A 13,337-nucleotide genomic window follows, 5' to 3' on the forward strand; every position below is an offset into this window, starting at 1 on the left:
AACCCTACTGGGACTGCAGAACTCCGTACGCATGTCGTTATTAGCAGCAATAGTATTAAATAAAGTGCACACATTTCAAATGAAGTGAATCCATAACTTTAAAGCTGGAGGCAAAAAACATGCTAGGGGCAGTGCAAAGGTACTGCCGGAGACAGTTCCTGCCCCGAAGGGTTTACAACTTGAATAGACAGCGGGTAGCAGGGGAAACAGACGCACAGAGGGGAAAGGACTGGTCCAGCATCACACAGTCGGTCAGTGGCAGAGTCGGGGATAGAACCTAAGTGTCTTAAGCTCCCAGTCCAGCGCCCTAGCCATTGGCTCACACTCCCTCTGTGCTGTTTGGTTTGCTTGAATCACGACTGTTTAATTTCCCCTGCTTGCACCTACGTGTCTGCGCAGATTTGGCAGGACGCTGTTTTCTACAGCTAGGACAAGATCCTGGTGGACTTTCTAGCTGGCCCACCACGCTGAATGTATGAATCGGTTACTGAATTTGCCCAAGGTACAGTATCCAGCGGTGACCGGATAACAGCTGCTTAATACACTGTTTGAAATCATAGTTAAACCTCTTGGTACATTGCTAGAGGACTGAGGTAAGACAGGTGACATTTCTCCTCTATACGCAGAGCTGGATTGTGGCTTTGCAGCTCTGGCTCCACTCGGGCTTGTCACAGAGCTGCACCATTTGAGAGGCAGATGCCAGAGCAGTCGTCCTTGTAGAGTACAGAGACAGTCAGGATGATTCCACAGCCACTGGAGGTGCAGAATGCATTCCCACAGTGCTGGCCTCTGAATGCTCCTGAATACAGATGGGGATCTGGCTACACACCATTCCCCTCCCAGCCAGGAGCATCTCAGACTGCACCAGCCTGCCCACCTCACACACAAAGAGCCTTACACTCGGGATGAAATGCTCTTCTCCCACCTAAGATAACTCCACACAGTCTGGAGTAATCGGACTGTCTGCAGAGGAGCCTGGGTGAGCTGGGAAGGTGAAATCCACTCTCCCAATCGGAAGCTCAGGCATGAGACTTAGCACACTTCAGACTCAACCCCTGCTGTCAGCCACTCTCTGCCACTCGCATGGGGTAGCAGGGCCACTACATTCATTTATTTGGTGTACACAATCCGGTCAAGCCAGGCCACAGCGTGACTTTAAAGTGCTGGACCTATGACTAGAGAACCATCATCCAGAACCTGTTTGATCGAGATTCATGGTAATCCTCAAATTCGGTCTGCTAGTTAGATCATCTGTTTCTCCAGACAGCAGTCAAGTTGCAGCGGGGTATTTACGGGGGACGTTTAATGAACGCCAATTCATGTAAAGGCAAATTCCCACTCTCTGGATATCCTTCCCCACCAGCCTATCTTGGGCTGACATGCAGAGCCCTTCCAGGAGGAGCAAAGGGAGTGCAGATACACCCCAAATGGCTGCTCCACCACGGTTCCCCTCTGCAGCTCCACTGGGGTCATGAGTGGTGTGGAGAGCTTCGTGTTGTCTCACTGGCATTCGGGCTGCATCGATGCACTAAAGGGAGGGAAAGGGATTCCTGCACTATTATTTTTCGTGTATATTCAGGAGGGTTCACAGTATACTAGGCATTTTCCAAACATTCTAAGAAGAGACTCGCCCTGCCCTAAAGATCCTACAATCTATTCCAAATATATATTTTTATAAAGTCCCCCAACTTCCACATCAAAGCAACAGCAGCCGCTCTCTGGCCCTTAATTTTCTCCCAAAGTCTAGATTATGGTGGACAAGAGACTTAAAAAATAAAATTACTTCAGCCTCCTAAATCCTCTAGCAAGAGGAAATAGAGATAAAAAAAAGAGTTTCTCCCACCTGTGACGATAACGTTGAAGGTCAGTTTCTGGCCTGCGGCCTCACACGTGTACTTCCCGGCATCTTTCGTCTCCATCTGCTCCACAACGAGCTGTCGGGATTTGCCCTCAGACTTCATTTTGAATTTTTTGCTGGAGGTGATCGGTTTCCCATCCTTGTACCATTTCACTTCAGTCTCGGCCTGGGCCACCTCACAGCAGAGGGTGGCGCTCTCTGTCTGCACGGCCTTCACCTCTGTCTGCACCTTCTCTTTGTTTGAAAACACAACTTCAGGTTCTGAGATTGGGGAGAAAACAATTGAAAAAGTTAACTCCCCTAACTTTGGTCTTCTTTATCAGAAGACAGGTTTATGAAGATTTTCCCAATTCGTATTTTCTGAGTGCACCATCTCTTGAGTCACTAGACCACACCTAGGATTAGGAGGAACAATCTTTCACTAGCAGTGGAGGATGGGCCAGGTGACCTAAAAGGACTTTTCCACTTCTAATTACTATGGTTTTCTGAAATCTGCAGTGGAAGAAGTGAATGTCCATCAGAACTTCACTGTATTGCATCAGCTGGGTACTTGTGTGCCGTAAGAAAATACACATTAAATCACACAAATGAGGAGAGATGCAATTTATCTTGCAATCCAAAATAAAGGTGGGCTCAAGAAACAAAATTTGAGTCCACGTTCTGGGGCCTATGCTTAAACTTGCCAAAATTTCACAGATGCTCTGATCCTAATTTGGCTTTGCTTCGCTAATTAGAAGGGAAATAAGCCACCCACCTTGGTTACTTTTCCAGAATTATGGCAGGCCAGAATCAAGAACTAGTTGAATGCATAAACTCCTGAACTTGTTAGTTGGTTGGTTGGTTGGTTTAAATTTATCACAAGCCAAACTGGAGATAGCAGGGTGAAATCCTGTTCCCACTGATGTCAGTGAAAGTTTTGCCATTGACTGCAATGGGGCCAGGATTTCGCTGCTGGTGTCATCCCAACAGCTCGTCTTCGCTGGAAGAGGCCACCGGACCTTTACATTATGCCTGGAAGTGCCAGTTCCAGAAAGAGCAGGCTTGAGTTCAGTTGTTTTCCCAGGTCTCTTCATTTCTACTTGATCTGACCAATTTTCCTTTGCCATCCACATGACGCAGGGCTCCACATGGACCACAATGCTCCAAGTGGCAATTCCTTGACATTCCGCGGTCTGTCCTGTACCTTTAATGATTAAGCCGTATCCTCTTGGCCTAGTATCCAAGAGAAAGCATCCCGCCTGGCTCACTTTTTCTGTATCACACATAAGCCAGACCATGCTCTTCAATAATGATTCACCACTTTCAAATGCCTCGTCATCCTCTTTGTTTGCTTCTTTTCAGTAGTTGCCATGTGATGGCTGGTTGGACTATTTTCTGTCCTTATCTGACTCTTAGACTGAGCAAGCTCTAACTCCTCGAGGGTAGATGACGGTATCGGGCACAGGCTCTCTCTCTCTTCCTTTTTAACCCTCTCTTTCATCCTGCTCCATACCCCACTCCATCTAGGCCCTCAACCTTCCCCGTCCCTGCTCCTCTGATCTATGCCATCTAACTGCCTTACATCTCTCCCTCCCCTGAGCTTCAGCTGCATTTTGAGTCCCTCCACCTTCTCTTCCAGAATGGACTTTAGATGGCCCATACAGAGCCCGCAGACAGCATGACTTCATGATGCTAGCAGACGACATTGAGACAGGCACAAATTAATTCTAATCCTGGCTCTATAACGGACTCCCTGTGCAGCCTGAGACAGATCACTTCACTTTTCCAATATGGAAAATAAGAGATAAATCAGACTCTCTCACCTGTGACAATAATCTTGAAGGTCAGTTTCTGACCCGCAGCCTCACAGGTGTACTCTCCAGCATCCTTCTTCTCCATCTGCTCCACGACCAGCTGTCGGGATTTGCCCTCAGACTCCACCTTGAATTTTTTGCTGGAGGTGATCAGTTTCCCGTCCTTGTACCATTTCACTTCAGTCTTGGCCTGGGCCATCTCACAGGTCAGGGTGGCGCTCTCTGTCAGGACAGCCTTCACCTCCTTCTGCACCTTCTCCTTGTTTGCAAACACATCTTCTGCCTCTGCAAATAGGTGGAGAGGGGAGAGTCAAGAAATGTACCTGCCTTTTGAGACAAGGGGTGTCAGATTCCCCATTAATGTCTGAGGTTGTTTTAAAACAAAAATAAGTCTGACAATTTTAATGTTAAAGACAAGGCACTGGGACTACAGATGAGCATTAAGTGACACACACCCAAAAGGCTGACTTGCACTCTACATGTAAGGAGTGTTGGTGGACCAGATATTGCTCATTTAACATCCCTTCACTCACAAAGAAATGCTCCCGGAAGAGTGGATAATAAAATAATAAACACAAATAAGTCTCTCTCGCTCACCTGTGACAATAATCTTAAAAGCCAGTTTCTGGCCTGCAGCCTCACAGGTGTACTCTCCAGCGTCTTTTTTCTCCACCTGCTCCACAACCAGATGCCGGGATTTGCCCTCAGACTCCACCTTGAATTTCTTGCTGGAGGTGATCAGTTTCCCGTCCTTGTACCATTTCACTTCAGTCTTGGCCTGCGCCACCTCACAGGTCAGGGTGACGCTCTCTGTCAGGACAACCTTCACCTCCTTCTGCACCTTCTCCTGGTTTGCAAACACATCTTCTACCTCTGCAAATAGGTGGAGAGGGGAGAGTCAAGAAATAACCTTCCTTTTGAGGCAGGGGCTTTCAGATTCCCCATTAACGTCTGAGACTGTTTAAAAACAAATACAAGTCTGACAATTTTAATGTTAGAGACAGGGTAGAGAAGTAATATCTTTTATTGGACTAACTTCTAATGGCTTATTTAATAGAAAAGCTGGACAGAACTCTGACCTTGGGTCTTTGACATGCCCATAGCCAGAACTGACTGGCGGAGACCTATCCAAACTGTCAAAATATAAACATACAGATCCTAGCTCAGATCTCTCCGTTAGGAGTGAAACTCTGCCACGGAGCAAGGAGAGCTAAAATCGACAGAACAATAGGTCTGAACCAGGACATCTGAACCAGTCTGGCAATTGCTATAGATCTGCTATCAAAGCTGTGTAAAAGGATCACAAGGAAACCTCAAACCACATGCCATTTACCCTGAACCCGATCCAAAGTTCACTGAAGTGAATCAGATTCTTTCCATTAACTTCAGTGGGCCTTGGAGCAGAACTCTAGTTTCAGGTTGTGATAACCTTGAAATTCAGCCCAGCAAAGATTTACAAAACTTTTCAGCCAAGCTGGATACAGCTTTGGACAAGCCTGGGCTGCTTTATAGCTGTGCATCAAAATTTACATTGTTTTATGTTTTCAGTGGGAAATGAAGTGAAAGCCAGTGGGATGAAGCAAGCTGCACTTTTAGATATAGAGTTCCTCGAAACCCAAAGCTGAAGGCAAGACACAGTTGGAGAAGGGGTGAGGCAGACCCATCCAGACTGAAACCATGAGAAATATTTGCACAAATCTCTGTGATGTGAAATCACCTAGTTTCGCAGAGCTCGGGTCATGATGACATCCAGCACTGCTCACCATTGTGAGGCAGGGCCTGTCAGTTGTTTATATGGTTCTCTTCCATAGCTCCTAGAATGGGTGGGATAGAATCCTGTCATATGTGATGCATGCAGAGCTTACTACGGCAGCTGGAAATCAAAGCTACTTCTTGGAACTAGTGCTCTCCAAATTCATTGTGTGTTCAATAAGCATCTGACCTGAAAGGAGTGATTTTCCAGTGCAGGTAAAGGATGGCTGATGTGTTCTAGACCCTCTGCAAGAAAGGAGACCCACCAGGCTCTGTGTGTCACACCTTAGAGTTTGCTTGTTTCTGTGCAAAGACTACGAAGGATGAACAGCAGTGTTCCTCTGGGCCAATTCATCCTCATTGGACCTTGTCGGAGACCTTCTGAATCTTGGGAGAGGATTTTATGTGCTAATACAAACCCAGTATGGCCACTAACATGTAAGAGTCATTTCATTCCAGGTTATTATTATTTATTATTTGCATTATTGGAGAGCAGGGATTCCCACCTTACTGCACAGGAGGGTCACATAAACCTGAGCACAACCTTGGCGTGGGCCAAACAGATTCTCCGTATTGTAATAAGATTTAAAGTCACTTGTATTGATTTATATTTTAAGTTCAGCTTGTTTCGTATGTATTTAGATAGGTTGTTTCTATGTACAGTTAGTACTGTCCATTTGGACACTAGTAAACTACAGTGATGTAAATATGATGACAAAACGTTAACGAATCGGCCGTTAGTACATTGTATTGAAGCAGGCCACAGGCCTTATAAAATGCTCTGGGGACAGCATATGGCCTGCGGGTTGGGTGCTCCTGCTGTAGAGCCTAGAAGTCCCAATCCTGGAACAGGATCCCACTGTGCTAGGGGCTGTCCAAGCAAAGAGCGAAGAGGCAGTCCCTGCCCCAGATGTCTGGAGTTCAATTTTAGGTGACGTCATTCTTCCCAGTTACAGGTTTCAACTGTTTGGATTGGCCTGACTGGAGTGGCACTTGCTCACACCAGTTCTCTTTGGTGAATTCACTTGAATTTCACCCCAAATTGATACCAAGGGATGTGGAGGAAGGATGACCTTAGGGTTAAAGCACAGGAGGAGAAATCAGGAGACCTGGTTTCCATTTCTGACTCTATCACAGATTTCCTCTGTGACCTTAGGCAAGTCACTTAGGACCCCAAACTGTTGCCATTGAAGTACATGGCAAATCTCCCATCGATAGGAGCAGAAGCACATACTTATTCTCTCTGGGTTTCCATTTCCCCATCGGTCAATAATACCACCCATCTCACAGAGGTGTGTGGAGGCTCAACTAATTTGTGCTTGTAAGATGTGTTAATAATGTATCTAAGCTACTTATCTGCCTCCCTCTACTACAGGGTCTGGGCACCTCACCATCTTTCATATATTTAGCCTCACATGGCAGAGCCAAACCTGGTTCGCCCACATCCCGGGCTAGCATCTTCACCTCTGGACCATCCTTTCTAGCAGCATGCAGAGAACATCTAGCTGTGTGGGTAAATGGCACCCTTCATGTGCGGGTTTCAAAGCCCTTTACAAACACCAGTTAGTTCTCACAATGACCCTGTGAGGTAAGAAAGTCTCACCTTACCCATTTCCAGCTGGGTTAAACTCAGTTACATACAGTAACTTGCCCATGGTCATATAGCAAGTGAGCAGGACAGGAGAGACCAGCACCTAGGAATCCCAACATGCAGCTTATGCTGACCACCAGACAACATGTCTCTGCCTTATTCCAGAAACCTTGAGCAGAGGAAAATCCTTAGGCTTCCATCCAAGGTGACAGTATGTACTCACGCAAAGCTCTGGTATTTCAGCTGGAAGCCATCATCATCAATCCTCCTGAGAAAAACCTTTGGCCTAAAGCTACGGAGCTCTCCTGTGTATGTAGATGCAAACAACCAGTGCCTCTTGCTGAAAACGTTGTGGTGTTGTGTGCATTGCCACAGTAGGACAGGACAATTAGCTCCTGGCTTTAAAAAAAGAAAAGTGGATGGCCCCACACGGCGCTAACATGAGCTCTTGTTTCAAAGAGTATAATGCGACTCTCGGGCAATGGCTGCCTCTCAGTCTCATAGTATAGTCTGTCACAATTTCCCCCTCCCACCTTCACTGAGCGCCAAAGACATCCTTGTCTAAAATTAAAAAGCGATCTGTGATTTCATACCATCCACCTGCACCTCCTACTTAACCCTGTCGCAAAGTCAGAAGGCTGAAACTATGTCACAATCATTATCATCATTTTCAGGGCAAAAGCCTGGGATGCCATAAACACAGGTTAATGACCCAAATTTGGCCCTGACTCATTCCCAGGGCAACTCTGCTCTCTTACAGTCTAGAATACAGATATGACACAACAAGAGAGGATAATCAAATAAGCCTCTACAATGCACACAAAATGCTTGGCAAATTTGAGAGCTATGGTGGCGAAATCTAGTACTTGGTAAACCAGTTCAGATAAAGAAGAAAGGAGCAGAAACTTTGCCCCAAACACCAAACTTTCCTGCCCACTTTTTTTTTTTTTAATTACACGAATCTCATCACATTCTGGTTCAGACAGCAAACAGATCAAAAATTACCAGAACACAATGAGATTGTCTATTCCCACTGTACTCTTCACCTGGCCAAAAGCAGGAAGCACCAGAAATGGTAGAAGATACCCCTTTTTGTGTGAGATTTTAACATGAATAAATAGTGAAAAAAGACTCAGATAAATCCTGTTACGTTCAGGGAAGCTTCTGAGCTACCCGCATGTTCATCTGAACCCAAACTTCAAACCTCATGGAATTTGTGTTTCACCAAGACCCCCATTCAGCAAAGCAGAGGAACAATCATCCTGAAGGCACTGGGACTACAGATGAGCTTTAAGTGACGCACACCCAAAAGGCCAACTTGCACACTCCAGGAAAGGAGTGTTGGTGGACTATATATTGCTTATTTAACATCCCATCACTCACAAAGAAATGCTCCCGTAAGTGTGGATAATAAAATAATAAACAAAAATAAGTCTCTCTCTCACCTGTGACAATAATCTTAAAAGCCAGTTTCTGGCCTGCAGCCTCACAGGTGTACTCTCCAGCATCTTTTTTCTCCACCTGCTCAACAACCAGATGCCGGGATTTGCCCTCAGACTTCACCTTGAATTTCTTGCTGGAGGTGATCAGTTTCCCGTCCTTGTACCATTTCACTTCAGTCTTGGCCTGCGCCACCTCACAGGTCAGGGTGGTGCTCTCTGTCAGGACAGCCTTCACTTCCTTCTGCACCTTCTCCTTGTTTGCAAACACATCTTCTGCCTCTGCAAATAGTGAAGAGGGGACAGTCAAGAAATAACCTTCCTTTTGAGGCAGGGGCTTTCAGATTCCCCATTAACGTCTGAGACTGTCTGAAAAGAAATACAAGTCTGACAATTTTAATGTTAGAGACAGGGTAGGAGAAGTAATATCTTTTGTTGGACTAACTTCTAATGGCTTATTTAATAGAAAAGCTGGACAGAACTCTGGCCTTGGATCTTGAAATGCCCTTAGCCAGAACTGACTGGCGGAGACCTATCCATTCTGTCAAAATATAAACATATCAATCCTAGCTCAGATCTCTCCGTTAGGAGTGAAACTCTGCCACGGAGCAAGGAGAGCAATAATCGACAGAACAGTAGGTCTGAACCAGGACATCTGAACCAGTCTGGCAATTGCTATAGATCTGCTATCATAGCTGTGTAAAAGGATCACAAGGAAACCTCAAACCACATGCCATTTACCCTGAACCTGATCCAAAGTTCACTGAAGTGAATCAGATTCTTTCCATTAACTTCAGTGGGCCTTGGAGCAGAACTCTAGTTGCAGGTTGTGATAACCTTGAAATTCAGCCCAGATTCATCCAAAGGTTTGCAAAGATTTACAAAACTTTTCAGCCAAGCTGGATACAGCTTTGGACAAGCCTGGGCTGCTTTATAGCTGTGCATCGAAATGTACATTGTTTTATGTTTTCAGTGGGAAATGAAGTGAAAGCCAGTGGGATGAAGCAAGCTGCACTTTTAGATATAGAGTTCCTCGAAACCCAAAGCTGAAGGCAAGACACAGCTGGAGAAGGGGTGAGGCAGACCCATCCAGACTGAAACCATGAGAAATATTTGCACAAATCTCTGTGATGTTTGCAAACACATCTTCAGGCTCTGCAAGGGGTGGGAAAGCAATTTAAAAACTGAATGCACAGTTAGAAGCTGCACAAAGTATTCCCAACACAATGTAAAGATCAGTAGCGGAGCTGTTTCGCATTTCATTGTTGTTTTGAAACAGGCCCTATTTTGTTAAATTCAAGCCCCAGATGCAACACTTCTCCTTCCACCAATCAGGTGCTCCTGATGCTCCATCATCCAGAAGAAATGAAAGGCTCCACTTGCCAGAATAAATACAGGGCTTTGTATATGTAACCCCTACCTGCTCGGAGTGGTACCCTGTTCCCCTCTAGTGGTAGCTATGCCCATTAGAGATTAATGAGTCTGCTACTGCAACAGCTAAGAGGGATGTGTCAGCAGAGACTCGTTCATTTAGCTTAAGAGAGCACAGGTTTGCTCCGCGATGACGACAAACGACGTGGTCGGCGGTACGAATATACAATTTGCTTGAACAAATGCGCATCTAATTTGAGAACACAGTTGGTGCTATTGCTCACAGAGCCGGCATTTCGGGACGCCTTTAATCAGTTAGACTCAGCCCTCACCCACCACTGTGGTAACTGCACTTAGCCATGCAGTGATACCTTCCAGATCAGACAAGGGCTGTATTGTTGTATGATCTGAAAATCCAAGAACGTGAAATTTTATGTTTCCGTCAAACGAGAGTCCGATTTCTCTCTCGTGGACATCTGCTCATCAGGAGTAACTCCTCTGAAATCAGTGGAGTTACCATGGTGTAAACTCAGTATAAATGAAAGCAGATTCACACCCCATGGTAAATTCTCAAGCCTCCCTTCCAAATGCAGTGCTTGTTTCTGTCCTGGTCACCAAAGGGATTTGTCAACGCCAAACTCAATTAAATTCCTCCCACTGGGCCAGATCATCAGCTGGTGTAAATCAGCATTGCTACACTGAGGTCAAGAGAACACTGCTAGGGTGATTTACACTGGGTAGAGATGTCACCCCATGTCTTCAGTTCAACTCTTCGGAATAAAACCGCAAATAAAACTATATGGTTCAAATTAACTCAAAATATTTGATGGAGAAAATCAACATGGCAGGTCACAAGAGAGCACACCAATGAAAACACACACCCCCCTCTCTCTCACCTGTGATGATCATTTTAAAGGCCAGTTTCTGGCTGGCAGCCTCACAGGTGTACTCTCCTGCGTCCTTCTTCTCCACCTGCTCCATGACCAGACGCCGGGATTTACCCTCGGACTCCACTCTGAGTTTCTTGCTGGAGGTGATTGGTTTCCCATCCTTGTACCATTTCACTTCAGTGTCAGACTGGGCCACCTCACAGCTGAGGGTGGCATTCCCTGTCAGGATGGCCTTGACCTCTTTCTGCACCTTCTCCTTGTTTGCAAACACCTCTTCTCTCTCTGCCGGGGAAAAGGAATTACAGGGCTTGAACTCCCTCACTGATGTGATGCCATCCAAAGAACAGACAAGGAGAAGGCAGGGAGAAGCTAACAGCTCTGCTTCCGGAGGCAGGACTAGCTGCATATCTCCCCCCCACTTTGCCTGAAATTTCCACCTTAACTATCTTGTGCAACGTCTCCTTCATAAATAAACCAACCTGAACCCGCACATTCAAACTCTCATGATCACTCTCCAGAGCAATCTCAGATCCAGATCTCAATTTATCGGTGCACGACTCCCTTCAGTTTATTTCACCAGCACCTTCCTTGCAAATCTTTCCTTCCCCTTTGAAACCAGAAAGGATGACTATTTTCTTCTCCTTTAAGGAGTGCTGTTAGTTTTAAAATGTCAATGACTGTGTAGCACTCATAAGGGAATATGAGGGTTTGATTTAGCTGTGCCCCGTCCCTTTAAGAATGGAAAGTCTGCTGATGGATTCTAAGGCTCTGGTTGCAGCAGTTTAATGAAACTCCGGTTTTAAAATTGTCCTTGCACCTGGCTCACAAAATGTTCCCCTCCCATACCATGGACAGCTTCATATCTGGGGTTTTATTAAACACAGAATCCGAAGACAAATAAACCCCACTTGCACAAGATCGACTGCCACTCAGTCCTTTCAGAACACCAAATTCCAGTGCTGCAGTGACGGCTGCCCCCTCTGAACCCTTCGGGAGACCTTCAAACTTTAAGGGACAGAACACAGGTAAATCAAACCCAGGCATTCCTTTACGCGAGCAGCCAGGGCATTTAAGAGAAGCCAGAATGGCACAGATCAGGGGTTCCCCGTTTAAACACTGAAAAATTTTGGCGGCCCCAGCAGACAAATCAGGGCATTGCCATGCTTGTGATCTTTATATTTTTCATTTAAAATCATTTTAATGTTTTTAAATAAAAAATACATCACTGAATACAAAGCCTAAAATAGCTATTAAATCCATTTATCTGACATTTATTACTTTTGCTTTAACTGTGGATTATATTTACTGTGCAGTCACACCGTTAAACAACCCTAGATTATATTTACGGTGCAGTCACACCGTTAAACAACCCTAGATTTCACGGTTGCTAAATTCAGACTTAAAAACGTGGGAAGGGAGCACACTGCAGAGATTCTGGGCACTGGTGCTATATATAGGTATCTAGCAACTGACTGCTTTAATGTAGGCTCTTCCCCGGTGCTGTCTCAGTTTTGCCATGGGTGGCTCTGGCTCCCAGATTAGCCCAGACACCGGAGGATACAAAATGACTTAAAGCCGCCTTCTCTCTTTTCCCCTGGGCTGCAAGTTTTGTTGGGCTGCACCTCTTTAGTGCATTGCAGTAACTGTCCTCATTCATCTCTCTTAGGCCCCATCCACAACATTGTGACCACACCTTGTCCCCGCTCTCCTGCCCCAGACAGCCCCACACCAAGCACTGTGACACCCCCATCTCTCCTGCCCTCCCCCCCCCCCCACAGTGCCGCCCACCAGCCCCAGCCCCCAGCAGTGCCTCTCCCCATTCCAGGGCCGCCACCCAGAGCTGGGCACTGCTGGGTGTCATGACACACCCAGGACTCAGCAGAAAGTCAGCCCAAGAGTAGAAAACACACTCTCTCTCTCTCTCTCTCTCTCTCTCACCTGTGACGATAACCTTGAAGGTCAGTTTCTGGCCGGCGGCCTCACAGGTGTACTCTCCAGCGTCCTTTTTCTCCACCTGCTCCACAACCAGACACCGGGATTTACCCTTGGACTCCACCTTGAATTTCTGGCTGGAGGTGATCGGTTTCCCGTCCTTGTACCATTTCACTTCAGTCTTGGCCTGGGCCATCTCACAGTTCAGGGTGGCGCGCTCTGTCAGGACGGCCTTCACCTCCTTCTGCACCTTCTCCTTGTTTGCAAACACATCCTCTCTCTCTGCCAAGGAAAAGGAATTACAGGGCTTAAACTCTGTCACTGATGTGACGCCATCCAGAGACCACAGAAGGAGAAGGCAGGGAGAAGCTGACAGCTCTGCCCCTGAGGCTGCTTCCTGCATGTCTCTGCCACTTAACCCCTCTATTCGGCACTGGTGAGGCCTCATTTGGAACACTGTGTCCAGTTATCAGCCCCCCCACTACAGAAAGAATGTGGACAAATTGGAGAGAGTCCAGCGGAGGGTAACGAAAATGATTGGGGGCTGGAGCACATGACTTATGAGGAGAAGCTGAGGAAACTGGGCTTGTTTAGTCTGCAGAAGAGAAGAGAGGGGATTTGATAGCAGCCTTCAACTACCTGAAAGGGGGTTCCAGGGAGGATGGAGCTAGGCTGTTCTCAGTGGTGGCAGATGACAGAACACGGAGCAAC

The 13,337-nt window shown here is 46.3% G+C and overlaps 1 protein-coding gene across 19 annotated transcripts in view; it reads right to left on the reverse strand.

Moving 5' to 3' along the window:
* The window catches only part of OBSCN (obscurin, cytoskeletal calmodulin and titin-interacting RhoGEF), a 276,095-nt gene that overhangs the window by 204,171 nt on the left and 58,587 nt on the right, over positions 1-13,337 (reverse strand). For all 19 annotated transcript variants that reach the window (XM_067530494.1, XM_067530493.1, XM_067530487.1 and 16 more), the window contains exons 16-21: positions 12,633-12,908; positions 10,701-10,976; positions 8,440-8,715; positions 4,249-4,524; positions 3,661-3,936; positions 1,844-2,119 (exon numbers count right to left, since the gene is read on the reverse strand). In XM_067530494.1, coding sequence (XP_067386595.1) covers positions 1,844-2,119; positions 3,661-3,936; positions 4,249-4,524; positions 8,440-8,715; positions 10,701-10,976; positions 12,633-12,908 — 1,656 coding nt within the window. The remainder of the gene's footprint in view (positions 1-1,843; positions 2,120-3,660; positions 3,937-4,248; positions 4,525-8,439; positions 8,716-10,700; positions 10,977-12,632; positions 12,909-13,337) is intronic.

Source organism: Emydura macquarii, unplaced genomic scaffold (genome assembly GCF_026122565.2).
Source record: "Emydura macquarii macquarii isolate MOO-44397 ecotype Brisbane River unplaced genomic scaffold, CSIRO-AGI_Emac_v2 contig_3080, whole genome shotgun sequence".
NCBI lineage: Eukaryota > Metazoa > Chordata > Testudines > Chelidae > Emydura > Emydura macquarii.